We start from the raw sequence: 12,037 nt of genomic DNA, 5'->3' as shown, positions 1-12,037 counted from the left end.
ATAAAAAGAAACTGGCAGACTGTGCCTAATTCTACTCAAACCCCTAATAAATTTTCCCACTTTGGTGTTTGAGGTGGATATGTGTGTCACTAAGAGCTAAACACAACGGTAGGAAGTCCCCCTGCTAATTCCTCACAATATGGTACTAGCTGCAAATAAAAAAAAAAAAAAATTATAACGTTATTGTAGCCCTAAGAAGGGCTGTTGGGTTCTTTTAGAATCACTCCTGCCTAACAGCAAGCTAATAGAAGAACCCTAACGCTTTCCCTGACCAGCAGCAGCTCTCTCCCTAGCGGCATCCAGACAGAGAATGATCCGAGCAGCGCGGGCAGCGGCTAGTCTATCCCAGGGTCACCTGATCTGGCCAGCCAACCACTGCTATCTACGTGTAAGGGTACCACGTCATGCTGGGTGGAGTGCAGAGTCTCCTGGCTTGTGATTGGCTCTGTTTCTGGCCGCCAAAAAGCAAAACGGCGGGAGCTGCCATTTTCTCGAGCGGGCGAAATACTCGTCCGAGCAACGAGCAGTTACGAGTACACTAATGCTCGATCGAGCATCAAGCTCGGACGAGTATGTTCGCTCATCTCTACTGTTCAGCAATGTTTTACAGAATAGGGTTATTTCTAAATTTTGCTAATAAAAAGAACCTTATAAGATTAAAAAATAACGGTTTCCTCTTATCCTCTTTTGATAATCACTACAGTGAGACAGGGGGCACTATTTATGTGAATAGATGATCAGGGTAAGTTATTAAGATTGAAGTATTGAACACCTGCTTTCCCCCTGCTGGTGTACTGTACACTGGATAAATTAAGTGGCTCTGGTGTGCACTCCACCACGCCATATAAGCTATAGTTCACGCCAGTTTTCCAATGGAGACACAGAAACTCAGCAAGCATGGCCTCACACAGGAATCCAAGATGGCGCCCCACCCTAAAGTCATAAGTTACAGGGTCGTCGCTAGGTTGTGTCTTGAAATTGCATATACCAGGGCTGATAAAGACAGGTTGGACTTCTATCTGTGAAATTTTGCCTTTTTGTTAATAACAATTGGGTTGACAGGGGAAGATAAGAGGCAGAGTACTCCCCTACAGCGTCCATATTCCCTGGCTGTGCACCAGTCCTTAGGTAAGACTGTCCTTTTGCCCTTTTAGCCACATGGGCTGCACTTTTTCTTTATTATTTGTAATGTTTTTGTGTTGTGGTTCTACGTTGTAGTATAAATTAGGTTTTAGAATTGTTTCAGTTCCGTGCTTTGCAGATGTGTTGTTATTTCGGTATTGATAGGGTGATTAATGGGCGTAAGTTTGCTGCTTTTTTGACCCACAGAAAAGGCATACCCCCCAACACGTATGAATGTACTTCAAGTGGTGCAAATACAAAACGGAGCAGTTTAAAATAGCAGCCATTCATGTTCAAGCATTTATTTTTCTGAACTTTTGAAATGTGATTGGCTAGAAATTAATTTACCACTTTTGATAAATCTCTATTATTTTATATTAATATAAATAAATACATGAATATTGATTCCTTCACTTCAGTTTCTTGAAAGAAGAGATTAATTCAAAAATAATTCACGAAGGTAGAATTTTTCATTAATATTGGATATTTTCTGCCGGTCCTTTTACCTTCCTAATTCACATGTATGTGAGGTAAGGTTGCAGTTACTTGGTTTAGCTACTAGACGAAGGATGGAACTGTCTGCTTCCTGTTCTATTCTCTGTTCATCACCAGCTAAGAGAAGCTGACTGACAGGGTGATGGACACTCACTGATCTGATATTGAGGAACTATCCTTACATCATGTGATTAACATTTTCAGCCCAGATTAATTTATAGAATGAATTAAATGTTGTAGTTGCAGTTTTGCCGAAAGGTTGTTTCAAATTACAGCTCTCTATATATTAGTTTTGTTCCTAAGGACTAGCCACACTTTCAGAGGCAACGTTAGGCTATGTACATTGTACTCCCACAAAACTCTTCAAGCATCACAGATCTAAGATGTTATGTAAGGATTCTGTTTTGTGTGTGAATGTGGATTGAACCAATTTATTATTTATATTTCAAGGAGGAGAAAATATTCTGAATAATAATGATGTTCGGAATTCGGTCAATGAAGCTAAGAAGCTGGTGGATTCTGCATACTACCAGACCCGGACAAGGTAAGAATACTATAGCTCGGGGTGAAAAATGAGACCGTTAAAAGACGGTTTAAGGTTATCAGTCCTCTATCAGTCCCTGAAGTCCCTCGATCAAACCCCGTTCAAGACCTCTAAATGACTCCTGGTATTAATGATAATAATAATAATAATACCCATACACAAGATAGGAGATAAATATCAGATTGTGGGGGTTTCCACTGCTACCAGCAGAACAAGGTAGTGCAAGTTTCCTTTTTCTTCCCATAGTACAGAGACTTCTTGGTTGAAGATGTGTCTATGCTGAACCAGAAGACCCATAAAACTCAGTAGAGCCCCATTTGGTGCTTCATCAACATTTGTAGGACTTAAGATCAGTTAACAGTATAGACAAAGTATAAATCGGATAAGGGGAACTCGCATAATTTTGGAGGGTCTATTTTGGAGTCGAGACCCCATTGATCTGATTTGCATTTTAAAATTTTGCTATTTGCAGCCTATGAGCAGACAACAGTCATGTGCATTTAGCTTAATATCTTATAATATCATAAGAAATTGTTGCTCATCAAACAATTGTCAATGTATTTTCAGTCTGAAGGTTCGATCAAAAAGAGAAGATGCAAAAATATCAGATATAATGGCTTTCTTCAAACAAGCTGTAGGCGGAGCTAGAAACATTGTCCGATCAGCTGATTATCTGGATGTCACACTTCAGCTTGTAGCTGAGAAGTTAAAAATCAACTATCCACAAGCCGCCAATGTTTCAGGTATTAAAACAACATAACTAATGCTATAATAATAATACTGTATGTTGTATAATGTCTCCAGCACGATGTATTTACAAGATCTCTGCTTTCTCTATTAGATACTGCCTGTTTATTACACTGTATATCACACAACTATTAACATGCACTTGGTGTTATGTAGATTATCTGACAGAAGAACAGAATGAAATTATTGCCCAGCTGACCGGATGTGCCTATCAATATCTGCCAAAATTCTGCGAGCCATCGCCCTACCGCACCATCACTGGGGAGTGTAACAACAGGTGAGAAACCTCTTTTAGACTATAAGGCTGCTCATTTTCTATTTAATATTACTCATAGTATTGTACAAAGATATAAATATAAAATATCAAATATTTCTGATCTGATTACGCATAACTAATAATTAGCCCCTTAAAGGGGTTTTCCCATAAATTCAAGTTACGCCTTACCCACAGGGGACCGCCTGTAGTATATGTTATGTTTTCAAGGAACAAAAAATAGCTAAATTTGTACAAAAATAATTATGATGTTTATAATGTACTGAACATTAAAGGGTTATTCCTACCAATTAATAGCTGATAGATGTGGTCCCCTGTGTAGGTCCAGCACTTGCGCTCAGAAGAGGGGACAGACTCATGATAGTGTTGCCTTTTTTCCTTAGTTTCCGCATCTAAAAGCGAAGGACACTAATGTATAATAAATTAATATGTAATGTTATATCAGCACATATCATCTAGTATTTGCACAGAAAACCACAATGTACAGTATGAATATTAAGGAATTGATTTTTCTTCACAGAAAGAAACCTTATCTTGGTGCATCTGGTACTGGCTTCACTCGTCTACTCAAGCCTGAATATGAGGATGGGATATCGCTGCCACGAGGCTGGACACCTAGCCGCACCATCCATGGCTTTACTCTACCCTTGGTAAGAGAACTTGCCTACTATTCAGGGCTGGTAGCAGTGAAAGACAGAATTACCATAGGTCATTTGTCAGTTACTTACATTATCCAAACAGTAGTTTGGGTTCAGATATTATAGATTTGCTTTGGGTTCGATTCCAAACCATTGTTGATCCAATTATCCTAGAAATTGTTATACAAATGCCACTAGTCTTCTTAAACGTTGATTTTTCTCATGGTAACACAAATCCCACTTGTAAAATAAACATAATAATTCCACAATAAATAAAGACATAATAAACCATGTTAGATTAAAAATTGGCCGTAATGCTTTATTATTGGGTTTCCAAAATAATTAAATCAATAATTTTATTAAATGAATAAACAGAATAAATCAAAACTACAGATTAACAACATGATAATATTATATTACTGAGCTGGGAGACACAACCCCACTAATAAGCAGTGCGATGGACAGGAGAAATAATACAACGCCTCGCCCAGCCCTCCCTAATGTAACCGGATTCTTCTTCAGACTGGCCTAGACACCCTGCTGACAGCTCAATTTATGGGTAAGTGGCTTCGGCCAGCTGCCAATCAGCTGGCTGCCTCCAATATTTTGCCTGGTTATAGCGCTGCCATAGATCCAGCTGTTTACCAATCACAGCTGACCTTCACCTCCAGCGAATCAGCAGGCAGTATCTTGGAAAACAACATCTGACAGAAAAGTGCAGAAAACTACCTCATGGAAAAAGCGGGAAACACAGAACACATTACCTCAGAATAACATTAACCCTTTCAATGCCAACATATAATCCCCTTTGTTAATCAACCCTTGAGAGCAATCTTAGGGGATTGTGTTACCATGTTCCCCCTTCAATAAAATGATCAGGGGCCCCTGGTCATTAAAAAAAAAAACTCCTGTCTTATTTCATTAATATATTACAAATGTTTAAAATTTTCCTCACTCATTCTAATCTAATTTCTTCTACATGGTCTGGGATGAATGACAATGTTAGCTCGTCGCCATGTTGAAATATTTGTTGGAAAAAAAATTTGGTTCCTGGAAAATGCCAGATTTGTACTGAATCTATGAGCCAGCAAATTGAATTGCTCATTGCTAGTTTTTTCCCCTCTGTTGTTAGAATATGTCATGATGACATAATAAGGCATCTGCACTGTGTATAATCAGAAGTAGCCATTTTGTTCATCAATCAGTTGGATGTTCATGAAGTAAAAAATTTCCTTCGGCCCAGTTGTAACATGGTTTTCTGACTTTTTGTAACAGGCACGTGACGTATCAAATGAAGTTGTAAAGATATCCACTGAATCCTTGAAATTGGATGATGGAAGATCACTTATGTTCATGCAATGGGCACAGTGGATAGATCACGACCTTACGTTCTCTGTTCCCACACCAACAACTTCATCATTTTTGCAAAATGTGGATTGTAATAACTGTGTAAAAACTCATCCCTGTTTTCCCTTAATGGTAAGACCATTTCCTCATACATTTACATATCAATGTTTGTTAGTGGACCTCCCTTGTACCTATTTATAAGCCTCCACATGCTGAAAGATCATATAGATTAGGGGCATACAGAGGTATGGACGGGGCCCCATGGACTAGAATGGCATGTGTGCATGAGGACGAAGTGTCTTTGAAATGGTTGGGAAAAAAATTATCATGTTATATCAATAAAATGACAACAAATCAACACATATCAAATATCTGAAATTCGCTTCTGTATCTTTCCAGTTTTCACCAGGGGATCCCCGATACATCAAAGGGACGGAGTGTATCGGTATGATTCGCACAGCTTCTGTGTGCCGTCTGACAAATCCTGTACGTGAGCAGATGAATGGTCTGACTTCATACATTGATGCCAGCCAGGTGTATGGAAATGACAACCATGTCGCCAACATGCTTCGCAATAACACAAACCAGCTGGGACTTTTGGCTATTAATCAGATTTTCTCCGACAATGGACTTTCCTTCCTGTCATTTAATGGGAACGCACCTGACCAATGTTCTATGTCTAACCCATCGTTAGGAGTACCTTGTTTCTTATCAGGTGAGATTTTGGAAAGTTCTCTGACTTGCTTGACATTTTTAGGCAGCCTATAAAAGAAAACAAGACTGCTTAGGCAGTTGTTTCTTTTATGTAGTACAGTTGTACTACAATAGCATCTGTCAAATAGATACCCCTTAATGCAAGTACTCGAAGGAAACTTAGATGTGTCCCCAATTCTACACCCCTCTTATTTCATGGCATACCTTCTCGCAAATACATCTTCCTTGTCTTCAATTAATTCTATTTTTCTGTCTGTGGTGGTAAAAGATTGTTTAAAGGACGTCTTCCACCAGGATGAAGGATTGTAAACCAAGCACTATGACATGCAGGTGTGTGACAGGAACCATTTATTTTTTTTTTAACACTTCTTATGACCCTGGTTTAGAGAAAAAAAGGCATTAAAAATGATGCAAATAAGCCTGGCTCCAGGCTTCATTAAAACCAAAGGAGGACAGATCTCTGTAAGTGTATAAATTATATTTCAGTGCATAAATGTGTATGTATGAGCATACAAATATGTGTATTTTCTGAGGGAGTAGGGCAGCCCCATTCAGAAGTATGGGTGGGATGCAGCTTTTCCTAGTAACGCCCCTGCCCTACACTTCTCTATATATAATAAACCCAGAGCAACCAATCTAAGCACAGCTTTGATTTTTTCAGGTCAATATGAGAAATGAAAGTTGTGCTGTGATTTATAGCCGTGGCCTGAATACAGTTTCTGATTTAGAAACTCATTCCCATGCAAGATGAGCCAGGAAACCCAATGTCTGATAAAAAAATGTTTTTCTTTGTTATCTGTTATTTCAGGGGACAGTCGTGCTAATGAGCAGCCCATGCTGACTACCTTTCATACGCTTTTCATGAGAGAGCACAATCGCCTTGCGACAGAGTTACATAAATTAAACCCACATTGGTCAGAAGAGAAACTATACCAAGAAGCCCGCAAGATAATGGGTGCAGTCTTCCAGGTGCCGCATAACTTTTTCATATTCAATACCATTAACTCCAATACTCAATACCATGACTTAATTGTCTTTAATGCCTGGGAGCTGGGTATACTTATTGGCACTAAGAATGTTCATTATAAAGAAAATTGTTATTTGGCATTAATTAAAAATGACAGGATCCCTTTAGATGACAATATGTTGACTGAAAGTTTTATTGTTTACTGTAAATTTTTCTTGACAGAAAATAACATACAAAGACTGGATACACCTCTTGTTGGGTGATGAAACCTCAAAAAATATTCCCACATATACATCTTACAGTGAAGACGTGAACCCAGCAATAGCCAATGTCTTCACCATTGCCTTCAGGATGGGTCATACACTGGTGCAGCCATTTGTTTACAGATTAGCAGAGGATTACTCTCCCGCCAGCCCAGAGCCTGTAATGCCAATTTTTGAAACATTTTTTGCCCCATGGAGAATAGCAAGACAAGGTAATCAATTTCATTACTCATACTCGAAATGTAAAATGTTATATGATAGTAACAGTATAGATATACTAATCCTACCACTAATCAATACTCTTTACCACTAATGACCCTTTATTATACCGCAGGTGGAATTGATCCAATCCTCAGAGGTATGATGCTGAATAAAGCCAAACTAAACCTTCAGGATCAGATAATGGTGGACGCCTTGAGGGAACGTCTTTTCCCAGTAGTTAATCGTATTGGTCGTGATCTTGCAGCATTAAACATACAGCGAGGTCGAGACCATGGGTTACCAGGTAAGACGTGGACACATTTAAAATTTGGCAATTTGAAATGAATCCTAACTATTTATTATTTCATATTATATTATACTCTTATATTGTGTTGTATGACACTATAAAACCCAGTCCCATAGACAGCCCTGCATTAGGTTTCCGCCCAAAAAAATTGTCCTAGATCATAGTCTTTTGTCTAGTCCTATTTCTCATCTATAATGTGGAGATATACAACTGATAATTTATGTGACTGTATATTGACTCTATCTTTCTTTAAAGCCGAATTGCAATGTTTTTTAAGTCAATTGCTTGTTGGTCAAATACTTTTAACCCAAAGCAATGCTCACACCTGTGTCTACAAGTAAAAAAAATGTACAATTAACCACCTTGAGAACCTTTCACAACATCTACCAACTCCAACTCTTTGCATCTCTTTATTGGTGGTGTTCTGCTGATTCTGTTTTCTCTTGCCCCAAAGTTTTTAGCAATTGATGCCATTGGTTTATGAATCTACACTGTCAGGAGGGTAGTCCTGGGATGGAACAGACAACCTGCCAGTGTCTATTTGACAATAAGGAGCCTATATAATGAATTGGGTAAAACTACCAAAAAAAGTTCCACCTAGAATCTTTCACAGGACAGCTTTTAAAGGCTGCAAAGCATTGGTGTTGGTGGTAAAATGCCTCCTTTGTATGTATAATTGTTATTTTGTTCATGTATAATCTACTAAAACTACCAAAAAGAAATTATTCATTCCAATTAAAATATAGGGGAAGATGGATAAGCTAAAAATCCACATTGATCCAAATTCAATGGGTTGTGACTCTATAGCAAGAAGCCCAGATTTAATTCACAATTGGGCATCAAAGTCAAGGTTCTTGGTTTTTGGCACAATGTAAACTGGGAAGTAGGTGGAGTAGGACAGAGGTACAACAAATGTATTGTGCAACATAAGCCACTAGAAAACTTCAGACTAACAGTTGTGAAAAAAGTATTTTTAAAGTGTATTTTATTGAAGATCAGATCATGGAAGTAAGGGTTTTTCCACTTCAATAGTCAATATTCATCCCCCCACCTTTTTTCCTTCCTCTACATTTCCCTATGCCTCCCTTTGATACATTTTTTATTAAAGTAATCTTCTGTACTCATAGGGTACAATGCATGGAGAAGGTTCTGTGGACTTTCAGCACCACGTAATGTTGATGAATTGGCCGATATACTGAAGAATAGGGAACTTGCTGAGAAGCTCATTCATTTGTATGGAACACCTGAAAATATTGATATCTTTGTGGGTGGAATCTCTGAGCCTTTCAATTCAAATGGGAGAATTGGGAAATTGTTCACCTGTTTGATCGGAAACCAATTTCGTAGGACTAGAGATGGAGATAGGTATGTGCCAATTTACAGAACAATAAATAAATTAAATGTATACAGTGAAACTTTTTTAATCAGAAGTAGATCCGATGGTAGCTTCCTCCTGCCTCTGCCCTAATCTGTAATTTAATAATCCTGGAGCCTAACCTAATTTATTAAGAAAATTAAAGGAAACCTACCATTTCAAATGGTCGGTGTAAGCTGTAAACACCGAGCACCAGCGGTATCGCGGTTTTAACACTTTTTAAACTTTATAGCAGAAGCTGCTTCGGCGCTGCGCGCGACCGTGCAACGCCTGCAGCATTTCCTATGTAGGCGCGCGCATGATCGTGCGCACGCAGCGCCGAAGCAGTTTCTGCTCTAAAGTTTAAAAAGTGTTAAAACCGCGATACCGCGGTTTATAACACTAACGAAACTAAGCACCGGCACCAGCTCACCCTGAGCTGGTGCTCGGTGTTTACAGCTTACACCTACCATTTGAAATGGTAGGTTTCCTTTAAAGTTTTTTCAACATGCAAATTAACTGCAGAGGCTACTGGGGCGTGGAGTAGCCTTAGTTCTCAGTACCCTGCCAGGCTAGTACACGCCCCAGTAGCCTCTGCAGTTAATTTACATGTTAAAAAACTTTATTTTCGTAATAAATTAGGTTAGGCTCCAGGATTATTAAATTACAGATTAGGGCAGAGGCAGACAGGAGGAATCTACCATCAGATCTACCTCTGATAGTAGATCCCTCACGGTAGGTTTCCTTTAAAAGACCCTTTTCTAGCCTAGATGTGTAGTGCAAGATGAGCATTTTTTAAAAATTATTTAAGATCCTCTGTTGTGATGTAGATCTAATGTGACATCTATGCAGGCCACAAAACCATAACCAGTAGGAGTTGGATGTAGTCGCAGTTGAGCATACTCAGTCACACTTCAATAAATATTATAATGGACTGATTTTATTTGATCCTTATTTGTGCCAAAGACTTTGAATACAGTGAGATCTCAAAAGCCATTGTATGGCTATCTTATTCAACTATTTCTGGTTGTCTCTAGACCATTCTAGTTATTGTCCAGTACGACCGCACTAAACAAGCAGTTACCAGGGCTCCAGTGGATAGGTGATTAGCTGATAAAAGTATGGAACAAGAGACAGACAGCTCCGTCCTCTGTTCAGTGGCCACACCAGGTTATTGCAGATCAGCTTCCATTAATTTTAAAGGGAACCTGTCACCAGGAGACCCATTTTTAGCACTCCCCCAGTCCCCACAGAGCATAGTACATATACTGCCAAAGTGTTTTTGTATAAAAAATAGGTTTTACAGAAAAAAAGATATGTTATATTGTACCTTTCATTAGCATCTGCTTTGTGACTAGGAAGTTGCCCATTGGGAGGGGCTGGAAAGGAGCAGTTTCCCTCCCACCCCTGGGAAACATGTGACCTTTTCAAATACATGAATAACTCCCCACACTCGGGATTGGCTGTAGAGGCGCAGGGGGCGTTGCTAAGCCAAGTGATGGGTGTTTTCATATATTTGAAAAGGTCACATGGAGTAGCTGTTTCCCAAGGGTGGGGGGGAATGGCCCCTTTCCAGCCCCTCCCAGTGGGCAACTGCCTAGTCACACAGCAGATGGTAATGAAAGGTACAATATAACATATCTTTTTTTCTGTAAAACCAATTTTTAATACAAAAACACTTTGGCGGCATATGTACTATGCTCTGTGGGGACTGGGGGAGTGCTAAAAATGGGTCTCCTGGTGACAGGTTCCCTTTAATATGAGCTAAACTGCAGTCGCTCGGCTAGGTATATCAAAGTGCTGCTTTGTATGTAGTTTTAACAATGGATAATGAATCCTTTTATCCTCTTTTAGGTTTTATTATGAAAGTCCCTCAGTTTTCAGCTCAGCGCAGATGAGATCAATAGAGTCTGTGACTTTGGCACAGATCATATGCGCTAACACCAACATTAAAAAAGTTCCTCGAAATGTCTTTATGGTGAATAAGTTCCCAGAAGATTTCATTGAGTGTTCTAACTTCCCAGTCATGGATCTGACTCCTTGGAAAGCTTAGAAGCCCATATTGTAAGTATGTAAAGAAGTGAAATACAGGTTTTTGTTAAATGCATTTATACAAGTGACTAGTTTTCACCTCATTCCTAAATTGGTTGTATGGAACATCGTCATATAAGTCCTTTAATGTAACTCTTTTTTTTTTTCCAAATCCCAGATTATCCACTGAAAACCTCCAAGATGCAAACCTGAAACCTTTTGAATTGAATTTCCTTGATGATCCTACTTGTGATCATAGATTTTGTTCAGTTGATTCTACAACTGTAATGTTCCATCTAGAACATTAAATTATATGAAACTGTTATTTGTGTCTGCATTCTTGAATATGACTTCAGTGTCCATTTGGCTTGTATACACATACATGGACACAGAAAGTTCTGTTAAACTTTGTTGAATGCTGCTGTTGTTATTATAACAGTTTAGTAATACTCATGGCTTTAATTTGGGTCCATTGACACAGATGATATGAAAATTATGTTTCTTTTTTAAACCACTTAACCTATTTCAGAGAGAGCTTGTTGAGTTCTCCACCCTGAGTCTGCAGTGATTTAGGAAATACAAAGTGTCCTTTTGTGTAGTGATAAGCAGTGTGTCATCTATTTATCCACCCTATATTTGGCCTCATGCACACAAAAGTATGAAAGCGGTTGTAAATATGTGTAGTATACGGCCCGATTCATTTCAATGGGCAATGTGACCATCCATTTCAATGTCCGTATTGTGCACTGTATCGTTTTCGATACATAAAAATAAAATGTCCTCTTTTCTTATGTATTTCTTTTGTGTATGTCCTAAATAAGTCAATGGGAACATATAAAATATGTGCTGCATACGGCTGTGCACTGTATGCTGCCGTATATATACGTGTAGTATCCAGGGAGACCAGAACCAGTGGGAGGGGCATTCTATTTGCCAACCAATAATCAACCATCCATAATTTGGCAAACCACTGTATTTTATACTGATACAGTGCCATATGTGCTCATACGGGTAAAAAAAGTCCTGTATTTAT

The 12,037-nt window shown here is 38.8% G+C and overlaps 1 protein-coding gene across 6 annotated transcripts in view; it reads left to right on the top strand.

Moving 5' to 3' along the window:
- LOC140119327 (myeloperoxidase-like) overlaps nucleotides 1–11,799 on the top strand; it is a 31,807-nt gene extending 20,008 nt beyond the window's left edge. For 3 of the 6 annotated variants that reach the window (XM_072138226.1, XM_072138228.1, XM_072138229.1), the window contains exons 3-15: nucleotides 1,063–1,128; nucleotides 2,068–2,161; nucleotides 2,729–2,904; nucleotides 3,065–3,185; nucleotides 3,703–3,832; nucleotides 5,096–5,299; nucleotides 5,567–5,882; nucleotides 6,690–6,850; nucleotides 7,071–7,323; nucleotides 7,446–7,616; nucleotides 8,747–8,984; nucleotides 10,828–11,037; nucleotides 11,183–11,799. In XM_072138226.1, the coding sequence (XP_071994327.1) occupies nucleotides 1,063–1,128; nucleotides 2,068–2,161; nucleotides 2,729–2,904; nucleotides 3,065–3,185; nucleotides 3,703–3,832; nucleotides 5,096–5,299; nucleotides 5,567–5,882; nucleotides 6,690–6,850; nucleotides 7,071–7,323; nucleotides 7,446–7,616; nucleotides 8,747–8,984; nucleotides 10,828–11,026 (2,129 nt within the window). In that variant the 3' untranslated portion in view covers nucleotides 11,027–11,037; nucleotides 11,183–11,799. The remainder of the gene's footprint in view (nucleotides 1–1,062; nucleotides 1,129–2,067; nucleotides 2,162–2,728; nucleotides 2,905–3,064; nucleotides 3,186–3,702; nucleotides 3,833–5,095; nucleotides 5,300–5,566; nucleotides 5,883–6,689; nucleotides 6,851–7,070; nucleotides 7,324–7,445; nucleotides 7,617–8,746; nucleotides 8,985–10,827; nucleotides 11,038–11,182) is intronic. The other 3 variants (XM_072138227.1, XM_072138230.1, XM_072138231.1) reach the window with 1 other exon arrangement.
- Nucleotides 11,800–12,037: the final 238 nt, after the last annotated feature.

This window comes from Engystomops pustulosus, chromosome 2, assembly GCF_040894005.1.
Source record: "Engystomops pustulosus chromosome 2, aEngPut4.maternal, whole genome shotgun sequence".
NCBI classification, from domain to species: Eukaryota; Metazoa; Chordata; class Amphibia; order Anura; family Leptodactylidae; genus Engystomops; species Engystomops pustulosus.
Note: the sequence above shows the minus strand (reverse complement) of the source record. Positions and strands in the feature narration are given on the sequence as shown.